Consider the following 14,547-nt stretch of genomic DNA (forward strand, 5'->3'; position numbering starts at 1 on the left):
AACTTCATCCACAAGTTCTTCAGCCATTCTTTCAAATGTGGGGGCAACCAGAGATAGACCTCTTCGCCACGCATGAAAACGCCAAATGCCCAAGCTTCGCCTCCAGGTATCTACACCCATTGTCCAAAGGCAACGCAATATGGATGAATTGGTCAGGCAGATTTGCGTACGCCTTTCCACCTCTCCCACTCATTCCACTGGCTGTGCGCAAACTACAGCAACATGCACTGACTCTCATCCTAGTTGCTCCAACTTGGGCCAGACAACTGTGGTACACCACATTACTGGAACTGTCTGTAGTTCCGCACCAAAAACTACACCTCTCCCCACGCCTCCTAACCCAGAACCGTGGAGAGATCAGACACCCGGACCCAGCTCTGCTCAACCTTGCGATCTGGCTCCTGAGGTCTTAGAATTCAGTTACCTTAACCTTCCCCCTGAATGCATGAAAGTCATTAAAGAAGCTAGACGTCCCACCGCTAGAGCCTGCTATGCAGCCAAGTGGAAGAGATTTGTAATATACTGTCATACCAACAACATCAATCCCCTAGACGTGTCTATCCAACACATCATAGGTTACCTACTACATCTCCAAAGGTGCAACTTAGCCTACACATCTATTAGGCTGCACCTCGCTGCCATAGCAGCCTATTTACAAAATAGACACTACCTATCACTTTTCAGAGTGCCTGCCATCAAAGCCTTTATGGAAGGCCTCAAAAGGATAATTCCCCCCAGGGTACCACCCTCACCTGTGTGGAATTTAAACATCGTTCTCACAAGACTAATGGGTCCTCCCTTTGAACCTCTACATAAATGTGAGCTCCAGTTTCTAACATGGAAAGTTGCTTTCCTAGTAGCTATCAGTTCTCTTAGATGAGTTAGTGAACTGCAAGCGCTAACTATTCAGGAACCTTTCTCTACAAATCCATCACAAAAAGGTTGTTCTCACAACCAATCCAAAATTCCTCCCTAAAGTCATTTCTCCTTTCCACCTCAATCAGTCTGTAGAGTTGCCAGTGTTCTTCTCACAGCCACAGGCAGTCGCAGAAAGAGCTCTTCATACCCTAGATGTCAAAAGAGCATTGCTTTATTACATTGAAAGGACACAACCTTTTCGTAAGACCAAACAACTTTTTGTGTCATTCTCACCACCACACAAAGGCAACCCCATATAAAAGTCTGGGATAGCTAGATGGATTGTTAAATGCATACACATTTGCTATCACAAAGCAAAACTTACTTTATCTGTTCCTCCTAAAGCCCACTCTACACGAAAGATATGGGCTTCAATGGCATTTTTAGGGAACATTCCCTTAGATGACATCTGCAAAGCAGCTACATGGTCTACACCGCACACATTCACAAAACACTATTCTGTGGATTTGCAAACAAAATAACAAGCTAGTGTGGGCCAGGCTGTACTCAAAACACTATTTCAAACTACTGCAACAGGTACTGGTGGTCGCCGCTAGGGATGGGTACTGCTATACAATCTATGCTCAGTGTGTGATCTGCAGCTCATATGCCTCGAACGGAAAATACTACTTACCAGTATGCATCTGTTCTTGGCTTGTAGAGCTGCAGACCCACACACGCCCACCCGCCTCCCCGGCTACCTTTATCTGTTCCAGTACTATATTTTTTAGATACAGCATACATGGGCATCTTTCTGTCTCTTACAAAACTCCATAATTTCCCTGCTGGCGAAAAACAATGTGAGGATGGAGCCGATGCCCATGCGCACTATAGTCCAAAGGAGGAGTCACCTATCCCGTGACTTCCAAAGACTTTTCCAGGACAAAAACAAGTGCAAACATCCGGGCCCAACACCAGATAGCAATCAATGCTCAGTGTGTGGATCTGCAGCTCTACATGCCTAGAACAGATGCATACTGGTATCTTGTTTCCTTTCAAAGCCACAAAGGAGGCACCGCAGCCCATGAGATCACCTTCTTTGTTGCAGAAACAGGCTCAGCTCTCAAGGGTTTAGGTCTGAAGTGAAACCCTTCGATGAGTGCACACAGAAGCATTCCACCCCCCCCCAACTGATAAGGTAATCCTCCCGTAGGCAGCTTATTATTGTTGCAACAGACTGCCCTTTTTAAGGCCGACAACTTCCTCTTGCTTCAGTCAGCTCGACCATGCGTGTTCTTGTCTTAAATCTGGTACCGGCTGCAGTCTTTCCTTGACCCAAGAGGCTCCTTTTGCTTCCTGAAAGGTAACTCTGCTTTCTTCAATCATATGGACCAAAGCACTACCATGCTGTCACTGGCCACATGTTGCAGATTCATGTGTGTTGGTGCTGAACAGAAGTTTTGCACCATGAACATACGAGAGAAAGGATAGAATTTGCTATCTACTTCACTATGACTTTTGCTAGCCACCTGCGCCCTTGGCACAAAGTGTTTAATTGCCTTCACCACTTATATGCCTATGTGTATACCGCCTATTACTCTCGTGTGCCACACTCTTTCACATCTGTCTCTATCTCTTTCACACATGTCCCCTCTTTCTAATGTCTTTAATCCCTCTCTCACACACACCTCTTTTTCTCCATTTCTCATCTATCTCTCTGTAGCGTCCTCTCCGTCTCATCCTTGCGTTATTTTTCCCTTCATAGTCTTATCATTCTAACCTCTCCACCCCCCCCCACCCACCCTCCCCACCTCGTATATTTATTCGTTCCTTTACATGCTTGGGATCAGTAGCAGGTCCAGAGAAGCATTTTACAGGGATTGTATCCACTTGCAAAATAACTAATCGTTTTGAAAGTGTGTTACTTTGCTTAGATTCACTTGGCTTATGAGAGTTTTTATGCCTTAACGTGCATGTGATGTAGCGTAGAGGCATAGCAAGTTAACAAGGCCTACTAGAGCCTTGTTTACCTTCTATCTGTGATACTGCCCTTCCCATCTCTGAGCCCAGAGGTCACAAGGACAGTTCCAGTGTACACAGGAGACAAGCCAATGGTCTCAAATGCAGCCCATGGTGATCTCTCAATGATGTCCATGGTTACAGGACAAGACCAGGCTGGACTTGGTTAGGCAAAGAGGTGTAAGGATGCTAAAACAATTCTAAACCCTGGATTGGTCCTCAGCAAGGACTGCATCGCAGTCACTATATGAAGTGTGCTGCCAGTGGAACAAGGAACTACTCTGGTATCCCTCATAATTTAGCAACATTATATGGTAGTGGGGTAGGTAACCATAAATATACAGCAAGTTATATGTTAGTGGGAAAGTAAACCTTCCTCCCTCTCCAAAGCAGCCTATGCTGGTCTCTCTCCACATTCTTTGCTCTTCTTGACCACCCCTCCACCGCTGCCTTCCCTGACTTTCGCAGCCGGGGCTGGAGTGGGCACTGCATCTTGCTGCTCAGTCATCAACACCCACCAGATAATCTCCTCACCGCATAATTACTAGCCACATAAATCTAATGCACACCATGCCACATATTTCCACTGCACATAACTCCACTTAACAAAACACAATACCACAACAAACAATTGCTCGACAACCCACATAATTCCACTCCACATTACTTACATCCACTCCACTCCATAACACATAGCTAAAAGACATTAATGTTGACAGCGCCTATAGCGGTCGGGTTGCCGAGACCTATTGGGTTTGCCAGTGCTTATTCCAAACATCTGGCCATTGAAACAGTGTTTCAGATGTCTTTGGAGGGCCTATCGTAACTGACAGACAGGCTAAATAAGTGACAGTGTGAAGTCAATAAAGTGTCATTGTGGCCCTCACAATGTTGCCTATTACTGTCTCTTGCGATAGGCCCATCCACATAGTACAGTTTGTGCCAACAGATGTGGGGAAACACTGGGTGGTGAGGTTCTGGTAAAAGAGCCCATACAGGAATACTGTGACCAGCTTCGAGCAACTGCTGGTGGTGTGGTGGCATGGCCATAAGGATTCCTAGACAAGAAAACATACCAGGTCTGCCAGAATGATAAAAGTACGAGCAAATTGTCACATGGACAGATTTCCAGGGACGAACAACTGTACATCATACCCTCCTAGTATCAGAGGCTACTATTGTTCAGAAAGTCTCAGTTTTCAGATGGAGCAAGCTTTCAGTACGTACATCAGCATTTGCATGTTGCAGCTTTACCTTACGCTTTGCAGTATCCTTGCAGTGAAATAAATCAATTAAGCAAATTCCAGTTGTCGCATTCCTTGGCCCTCAGCGACCGCAAGAGCTTATGGTTTGTCTGGACGATGAAGGTTTTCTGAAACAAACATGGGGGCGGAAGGCCTTCATTGCTCATCTTATAACATTAGTCTTTCTCAGTCGTCACCTAGATCTTTTTGCTTCCTCAGACCTGATGACTGAAGGAAACGACCAGATGTTCAGTGTCCATGCCATTCTTTGTGCCAGAAGGGCATCCGCAGACTTCTCAGCGGTATCTATCTGTATTTAGAAGGGCCTATGGTTATCAGGCACATAGAGGGAACTAGCACACATGGCACTCTGAAGCTTAGTACCTGGATTCCTTAATCAATGGCAGTGGATTGGGGGGCTCTAAATCAGGCCCCCCCCTGAACGAACCCTACAGCCCATGTTTGGGCCAGCTTCACTTCCGTTCAGAAACACACCATCATTCAAGAAGCCACATAAAACACTGATGTGCAGTACCTCATGGTTGAAATATACACAAAGAGTTAATGTCAGATTGCCTATCCAATACTTTGTCTCTGTACATGTGCTCTGGTGAGTTGGATCGCTTTTGATTTTGAAGTCTGGTCTTTGAAAACACTCCTAATCTTGAGAGTGAACTGTGCTTCAGATGTTTACACATGGACTAAGTATATGGTTCTTTGTCTGACTTTAAGAACTTTCTCACCACATGTGTATGCCTAGTGGCTTGCGTGACTGAGTGGAAAATATTTAGGAGTATGACTTTATGACTTCAGTCTACAATGATTGCTTTGCATAATAGTTCTTACTATAACATCATATATTTGTATTCTGTTCCCACAGACACTGTTCTTGCTTTGGATGTGTTCAAGAAAGGTTTGATGTTCTCCAGCTGTGGTAAGGTATGTTCTACCTCTGTCTGCATGTGCTCGATTTCATTTTGAATTGAGATCAGCATCTTATTCAGAGATAGAGAGTTTAAAAAATATATATTTAGGCTTCCATCACGATCTTTCAGTTTGAATCTGCATGTGGAGCTTTGCCTGACTTCAGTCTAATATGATCAGTGAGTGTAAGAGTTTGTTGGAACCTGCAGTAACCAAGCAGGAGAATGGCCTCACCAAACTATTTCTAAGGCAAGCAAGATAATTTGCTGCCCATGACCCAACAAAATACAATTTGTGTGAATATTACATTTGTCCTTTTATTAACCACATGCAGCACATGCTTTAGAGAACCACCCCAGCTGCTGAAAGCCCCCTATCTAAAAATTCAGTTCCAACTTATTGGGACACAGAATGAATTTGCTATAGCACCATATGTTCAAGGTGCAGTTTCAGATTAATAGAGGGATGATCTTTGGGCTCATTCCCTTTAATGCTGCATTTTTACCGTTCCCGTATGTATGCATGGCAGAGAGGCCTGTTTGATTTTTGTGCACGCCCACATTGGTGGATGCTTATGAGGATCTGCGTGCACAGGCACAGCCTGTTCTAAGACTCTACCTAGTGACGGGATCGGAAATTGAAAAATATTCCTAATGTTATCAGGTACTTTTGACAGTCTTTCCTCCTCTTTTTAGGTCTAGCTCCTAGGCTCAGGTTCTTGTTTAAAAAACTTTAGCCCCTGATTTCGATATGAACGTGGCCATCACAATTGCTTCCCTCTTCTTAAGTACCAGGACCCATCTGTATTCCTACTGTTCGAGGCATGTGGGCTGCTGAATTCATATCTGTGCATAGATCGCCGCCTAGTGTTGGGTCCGGATGTTTGCACGTTGTTGTCCTGGAAGAGTCTTCGAAGTATCCTTGGATAGGTGACTCCTCCCCTGGACTACAGTGCGCATGGGCATCCTCTCCATCCTCAGATTGTTTTTTTCCGCCATTGGGTTCGGATGTGCTATCTTAGCTCAAGTTAGGAAAATATTTTTTCGAGGCCAAAAGGCCTTTAGTTCGCGTCGGTACTGTTTATCAATCGGGTTTCGATAGAATTTGTTAGTTTACTAACTTTCAGCACCGACTGCTTTCGCATTTACCTGTCCATCGACTACTTCGACGATGGAATCCAGGACGCCATTCAAAAGGTGTCCGGTATGCAATGCGAAGTACCCACACATCGACGTCCATCCGGTGTGCAACAAATGCCTTTCGCCGGACCACGACGAATCAACATGCATGGCCTGTGCCCGGTTCCGCTCGAAGAAGACTCTGCGGAATCGACGAGCGGCGAGACTCGAGGCGCAGCACGCGGCACCGGCCCCAACAGACATCTTCGGCGAGGCCGAAGACGTCGAGGAATTGGAAGTCTTGCCCTCCAGTCCCGTTTCCGAACACGAACCCGGATCGGACGAGGAAGACGAGTCACTCTTCCACAGAGGTGAAGACGACACCGAGGTAGGAGACGACGAGGAGGCCTTCGGGGCCGAAGAAAGTAGCTCCAATGATGAACAAGGCCTACCTGTTCAAACCGTTCAAACACCAGTGCCACAGCCTATGGCTCCGGTCGAGGGATCGCCTTCGGGCCTTACCCGAGACCCATCCCGCAGTTCTTCGGCCCCGCCCTCGGGCCCGGCCTCGGACGTTCAGCGGCAGCCATTACTACATAAACAGGCTGGTTTCCCTACCACAAAACCGAAACCGAAAGCTGCTCAGGTTCCACCGAAACCGAAACTGAAAGTAGCGCTGGTCGGATCGAGGCCTTCGACGCCAGCGCACCGCGGCGGCACCGACCGCACCAAGAGGGACTTCGGTGCCGAACTTGAAGCGGGCGACGTTGGAGTCGACAAACGGAAAAAAGCCATCGGCACCGACAAACCTGCTCGGCTACCGGCACCGACGACACCAAGGGCCGTACCGCCTGCTGTGTCTCACATCGCTCCCTCGACGACACCTAAGCCTCAGGTATCGAAGACTTCGACGGTGATCTCTTCACCCCGACTCGATGACCCGCCGGCACCGAAAAAATCTACGGCCGCCTCTACGAGCCTGGCCGGTGCCAAAGCCTCGAAGGCGCCCCAAGTACGACCTGGTGTGACGCAGGACAGCAAAACCACACCTGTCCTCCAAGACACGTCGGGCTCCGGTTCGGTCGGAGCTCCCGCAGCCTCTTCGGTGCCGACCAACATTACCTTCGGCTTGCCTCCGTCAACAATCCCAAAAATGTTCCAACTCAGGACACGGGTCACCCAACCTACGGTCACACCTGCTGAGACGTCTCCGGCACGTATCATCGACGCCGGCACTGGCAGGATGATTCTCCAGGACCGAAGGATAACTTCGGAGCCGCCATTGGACCCTTTCAGGATCCCACTAAAAAGGAAGTTGCCTGCAGAATCGGAACCTCTCCTTTATGAACCCTTCCATTCATCCTACCAGGATCCACACCGGTTCTCCCCCACACGCTCCGATACAGACGCATTGGAGGACTACATGGCTGACCAAGTCCCCTACCATGTAGACACGGACCCTGATGACCAGCAGGACCCTGATCAAACTTGGGGCGACCCTGCAGACCCCAGTGCACCTCTCGATGCACAGGATCCACAACTCTATGGGGCAAAGACATCTCCTACGGAGGATACTGCGGCGTTCAATGCTCTTATCGAACGTGCTGCCAATAACCATGGGGTGCAGCTTCACTCTGATACCATCGAAGATGACTTTCTAATGGACACCTTTGCATCCTCAGAAAGACATGTAAAGACTCTGCCAATGTTGAAGGGGGTCCTCAAACCAGCCAAGGACATTTTCAAAGAACCCACCAGGGCACGAGTGATAAACCCCAGGATTGATAAAAAATACAGATCAGCACCTGGGGATCCTACTTACATCAGAGGACAATTACCACTCGACTCCATCGTCGTAGCGAATGCACGCAAGAGGGCACACTCGCAAACAACAGGTGACGCTCCTCCCCCGGACAAAGAGTCCAAGGTGTTAGAAACCTCTGGCAAGCGAGTTGCCGCCCAAGCTGCCAACATATGGCGCATAGCCAACACTCAGGCGCTCCTTGCTCGCTATGATAGAGCGCACTATGACACACTTGAGCAAATATTCCAACATCTCCCTGACCAGTTCAAGGAAGGCGCAGAAATGCTCATCAGAGAAGGACAGCTACTAACGAACGCTTCCATCAAATGCGCACTAGATGCTGCGGACACGGCTGCCAGAGCCATAAACACAAGCGTCATGTTGCGACGACATGCCTGGCTACGGATCTCAGGATTCAAGCCTGAGGTACAAAACAATATACTGAACCAGCCCGTCAACCCCGACTATTTATTCGGGCCAGAGGTTGACACCACCCTCGAAAAGATAAAAAAGGATACGGACACTGCAAAGTCCATGGGCGCACTACAAACTCAGTCCTTTCGGAGCGGCTCCTTTCGTCGCCCCGGAAACAAGGGAGCAGGTAGAGGACAGGGGTCACAACAAACATATAACAAAGGCAATACACAGACCACCTATGATAAAAACACCCGAGGTGGATATCGTGGCTCCAGCACAAAGGGCAGAGGACGCGGCTACGGCAACACCAGGTCCTCCCCCAAGAACAAGCAGTGACGCCCTCTCCCTTCCTCCCGACCACATAACACCTGTCGGGGGAAGGCTACAAAGGTTCCTGTCCACGTGGAATTCCATCACCACGGACAGGTGGGTCAAAGATATTATAAAATACGGTTACTGTCTGGAGTTAACCTCCACTCCACCCACAATACCACCAAGAAGCCGTCCTATGTCCTCAGAGCACTTAATGCTCTTACAGCAAGAAGTGCAAAGTATGCTTCTAAAAGGCGCTATAGAGGTCGTACCCATCCACGAGCAGGGTGCGGGAGTGTACTCCCTCTACTTCTTAATTCCAAAAAAGGACGGGTCGCTCAGACCTATATTGGACCTGAGACCCCTGAACCAGTACATTCTTTCAGAGCACTTTCATATGCTCACTCTACAGCAAGTCCTTCCGCTTCTCAAGCAGGGAGACTTCCTAGCCACACTGGACCTCAAGGATGCGTACTTTCACATACCCATCCACCCCTCACACAAAAAATACCTCAGGTTCACTGTTCAGGGGCAGCACTATCAGTTCAAAGTCCTTCCCTTCGGCGTGACAACAGCGCCCAGGGTTTTCACGAAGTGCCTAGCTACGGTGGCAGCACATCTACGGAGGCAGCATATACACGTCTACCCCTACCTAGACGACTGGCTCGTTCAAGCGAAGTCAGCCCAGCAATGTGCAAGCCACATGTCCCGCACCATTCACCTTCTTCACAGTCTGGGATTCTCACTGAATTATCCAAAGTCCCATCTCCAGCCCGCACACGTACAACAGTACCTAGGTGCGACTATAGACACTCTGGCGGCCACAGCTCAGCCAAATTTAGTGAGGATCAACAGCATGCAACTGCTGATCTCCAAATTCAAACCCAATCACTCACTTCCAGCGCGAGTGTTTATGCAGTTGATAGGCATGATGGCCTCCTGCATCTTCATAGTCCCGCACGCGAGATTACATATGCGCCCACTTCAGGAGTGCCTAGCACGTCAGTGGAATCAGGCTCAAGGACAGTTAAAGGACCTAGTGTTGGTGAGCGGTCGGGCATACAACTCTCTGCATTGGTGGAATCCACAAAACCTTTGCAAGGGCCGACCGTTCCAAGAGCCTGTCCCACAAATAGTACTGACAGCGGACGCGTCTCTCCAGGGATGGGGAGCTCATGTACTCCACTACACAGTGCAAGGACTATGGACAACACAACAAAAGAAGTTGCACATCAACCTTCTGGAATTGATGGCAATCTTCCTAGCCATGAAGGCATTCAAAGTACATCTATGCAACAAGGTCGTGTCGATCCGGACGGACAACATGACCGCAATGTACTACATACAGAAACAGGGAGGCACACACTCTCCACAGTTGTCTCATCTGGCTCAGAGCATGTGGAAGTGGGCCATTCAAAGGAACATGTTCCTCATGGCGGAACACCTCCCTGGCAAGGACAACCAGATGGCGGATCTGCTCAGCAGACACAGCCACCAAATGCACGAGTGGGAGTTACACCCATCAGTACTCCAACCGTACTTTCAGCAGTGGGGTCATCCGGAGATAGACCTATTCGCGACAAGCGAAAACGCAAAATGCCCAAGCTTCGCCGCCAGATTCCCACATCCGCAGTCGCAGGGCAATGCGATATGGATGAACTGGTCCGGCAGATTTGCGTACGCTTTTCCCCCAGCGCCATTGATACCGCTAGTGGCCCGCAAACTCCGACAACACTCCCTGACACTCGTCCTAGTTGCTCCCACGTGGGCACGCCAGCCGTGGTACACCACCTTCCTCGAACTTTCCGTGGTGCCGCATCAAAGGCTGCGGATCAAACCCGCGCATTTGACGCAGAACCATGGAGAGGTTCAGCACCCAGATCCGCAACAGCTGAATCTGGCGATCTGGCTCCTGAAGTCCTAGAGTTTGGCTATCTCAACCTGCCACCTGACTGTATGGACATCATCAAGGAGGCCAGGAGACCCACTACCAGAGCTTGCTATGCAGCCAAATGGAAAAGGTTCGTCATTTATTGCGGTAATAATGACATCAACCCGCTGGACGCATCCATCCAAAACATCATCTGTTATCTCTTACACCTATATCGATGCAATCTGGCGTACACCTCTATACGTGTCCATTTGACCGCAATATCAGCCTATCTGCAAACCAGGCAGCACCTCTCTCTATTCAGAGTGCCTGCCATCAAAGCATTCTTGGAAGGGCTCAAACGAGTCATTCCACCTAGTCACCCACCGGCTCCAATGTGGAACCTCAACTTGGTCCTCACACGCCTGATGGGTCCACCCTTTGAACCTCTACACTCATGCGAGATTCAATTCCTTACCTGGAAAGTGGCCTTCCTAGTAGCGATCACTTCCCTCAGAAGAGTTAGTGAACTCCGGGCACTAACCGTTCAAGAGCCATTTATTCAGGTTCACGCCAACAGGGTCGTACTACGTACCAACCCCAAGTTCATGCCCAAGGTAATATCGCAGTTCCACATGAACCAGATTATTGAACTGCCCGTTTTCTTCCAAAACCCACAAACTGTTGCAGAAAGGGCACTACATACACTAGATGTACGGAGGGCCCTCATGTACTACATCGACAGGACTAAACCATTCAGGAAGACAAAACAACTGTTCGTTGCCTTTGCCCCACACCACAAAGGTAACGCCATCTCCAAAGCAGGGATAGCCAGATGGATAGTTAAGTGTATTCAAATCTGTTATCAAAAGGCAAAACGCACATTAACTATTCCACCACGAGCCCACTCAACACGTAAGTTGGGGGCTTCCATGGCCTTCCTAGGAAATATTCCCCTGCATGATATATGCAGAGCAGCCACATGGTCCACTACACACACATTTACAAAACACTATTGCGTAGATGTGCAGTCAAAACAGCAGGCAGCTGTAGGACAGGCTGTTCTCAAAACACTTTTTCAGACCGCTGCAGCTGGCACGGGTAGCCGCCGCTAATAGAGGGCACTGCTATGTATTCTATGCACAGATATGAATTCAGCAGCCCACATGCCTCGAACTGAATATGCTACTTACCAGTATGCATCTGTTCTTGGCATGTAGGGCTGCTGACATTCATATCGCCCTCCCTCCTCCCCGGCGCCTGTCGCAGCTGCAGCTCTCAGAATTACTGCAAGCATGGTCATCACTTTCTGTATCTACTCCATCACTGCCACAATGGCGAAAAACAATCTGAGGATGGAGAGGATGCCCATGCGCACTGTAGTCCAGGGGAGGAGTCACCTATCCAAGGATACTTCGAAGACTCTTCCAGGACAACAACGTGCAAACATCCGGACCCAACACTAGGCGGCGATCTATGCACAGATATGAATGTCAGCAGCCCTACATGCCAAGAACAGATGCATACTGGTAAGTAGCATATTCATTCCATCTCTCTCTTGATCTTCCTGCCACTGCTGTCTTCACCACAGTCATTTTCTTGTACAGCATCCCATCCTTTCGACTTCTCAAGTGAGGGCTTATGCCTCAGATTATAGCTTTCCCTAACACTTGCTATGTACTTGCTGTCATACACTGTTTCATGGAGACGATTCTATGTGACCTCATTCTCACAAATGCATCTTGTTCATTTTTTGGGACCCTAAGGTTTCTTCGTACTTCTACATCTCAACAGTATGTTCTTTTCTGATGCCCCTTGGCCTTTTCTGCTTGTTGATTACATCATCTCACAACCTGTGGGTTACGCCATCTGGTTGCCAACCACTCCAGCTTCCTTCAGTATCAGAATCCTATGGACCATGGACTTCTCAAACTCTACATTTTCCTTCCAAGTACAGCTAACCTTGGCTCTGTTTCCATCTTGGTCAGGTTAACTATTGCAGAAGCTTCCCTGGATTCTGCCCTCAAGAGTATTTCTTCGAAGAAATACATTCCAACAATATGCCTGGCTTCATGTTATACAGCATTGTACAGATTAAGAAAGCAAACACTGTCACAGGTGCGGTGTGAGTGGAATAGGTATCATGAGGGTGTAGAGGCCTCTGCCTACAAGAGTGACATTGGCCTCCTTTTAAATCTCACATTGTCTGTAGGTCATTATCTGATAATAAGCACTGTTCAGAGGGGATGACTAGGGATAACTGGTTTCACTCCCAATGGAATTGTAGGATTTCAGCGTTGTAGGTCACAGCCCATGAAGTCCTCTATACTATTAACCTATGTTTGGGGAGAGATATTTCGGGGAGTGCAGGACATGTGGCGTTGAATTTATGGTTGTGTATTGGATAATGATCGGGCACTTGGCCCACACGGCTGAGCTTCCTCTGTTCGCCTTAGTGCCCTGGCTGGCTATCAATGCTTCTGCTGAATACTCAGTAACATTGAGGGTGGAGATCCAGCATGTGTGGAATGAATGGGGCTGGGGGAGGACTGGGGTTTTGATAGTGGTATAAAACATGGATGCTCTATAGTGACAGCCCATACAAATGCAGAAGCATATCTATGGGCACGTTTAAGGGAGAAATGTATGTTGCTTTGAGTTAGGAAAGAGCCCTGGTGTATGCACACTTGTGAGTATATTACATAAAAATAAATAATCAAAACACTGTCTGTGGCTGCTACCCATTGTCCTGTACCAACATTCATCATATATTGCCTCCGTGTAGCATGGATATTGAGTCTGATGCATGCTATTAATGGCATGCTGGGAGCTGTAGACCCCTTTTGAGCTCCTGTGCAATTGAAGTCTCCCAGCTTTATTCTACAGCAGCCAGTTTCTAGACACTCAAGTTCCCATTAGATGGGTCACATGAATGGATATCGTACCACATTGCAGAATTGCTTTTTTCTTCAATTATATGTGTTCCATTGAGAAGGATGATTAGGATGAGCCACGGCAGAACACAAAAATCAAAAGACTGAAGGCTGAACATCCCCATTATAGTCTGGTCACCTTAACATTCAGGTTTTACACAGGTCAGCAAGATCTCTCTTTCAGCACTGACCTTTTCAAAGGTCACTCACACAGGCAAGATTCTTCAGGCTTTCACCCAGCTGCTCATGGGAGCCTTTTCTAGTGTTCCCAAAAACAAAACAGAAAATAAAGAACCGGTAACAGAATTTAATGTTCATGGAACCAACAAAAGAAAATGCACAGTGAGAAAGTAAAGCTCAAGGCTGTATTGGGTGCATGGCGAGGGTAACTGGCATATTCGTGCAGTGGTGTGAAAACTCTTGGTGGCAGTCAGATCTCTGTTGATTAGTAAATACTAATTACAGATCTTTTCATAGAGGCCTTATGAAGAGTCCATTGTGATAGATTTTCAAGATTTATTCTAGAATCACATAGATTTGCTTTCTAGAACCCCCTGGCACCAAGGATGCAGTCAGTATGCCAATCCAAGACAGAAAAACAGTTGAACTGCAACACTCCACAATCCACTGAGCCAAGTTTGCACGAAATGCATTTCAGGTAACGATCAGTCCCATGGGATAGTACAGTGATAGTTAGTGGAACCCCCTACACGCTATCATTAATGGACAACAAATTCAAGAACACTAGAAAACTGGGAAATATATTCAAAAAATATATTTTTAAAATCAAAACCCTAATCTAGTGCACACAAAATGAATTGTGACCAGAAAGCAAACACATGCAATGGATAAGAGGACTGTGAATAAAAAATCCTACTCTGACTTGATTATATTTTGTTTATTTTTTTAGCAGTCTTTATTTTGCTACTTCTAGGTACTAAACCTTTTCTATCACAGCAGAAAATAAAACCTGTTTTGAGCTTCAAAGATGATTCACACCTGCATACCTGTTTGAACAATGGAGTGTCATGTTCAAATAGTGTGGCAT

At 47.5% G+C, this 14,547-nt stretch overlaps 1 protein-coding gene across 1 annotated transcript in view; it reads left to right on the top strand.

The window, feature by feature from the left end:
- Positions 1 to 14,547, top strand: part of TBL3 (transducin beta like 3) — a 205,151-nt gene that overhangs the window by 116,297 nt on the left and 74,307 nt on the right. The window contains exon 12 of the mRNA XM_085629377.1: positions 5,002 to 5,060. Coding sequence (XP_085485503.1) covers positions 5,002 to 5,060 — 59 coding nt within the window. The remainder of the gene's footprint in view (positions 1 to 5,001; positions 5,061 to 14,547) is intronic.

Source organism: Triturus cristatus, chromosome 10, assembly GCF_964204655.1.
Source record: "Triturus cristatus chromosome 10, aTriCri1.1, whole genome shotgun sequence".
NCBI lineage: Eukaryota > Metazoa > Chordata > Amphibia > Caudata > Salamandridae > Triturus > Triturus cristatus.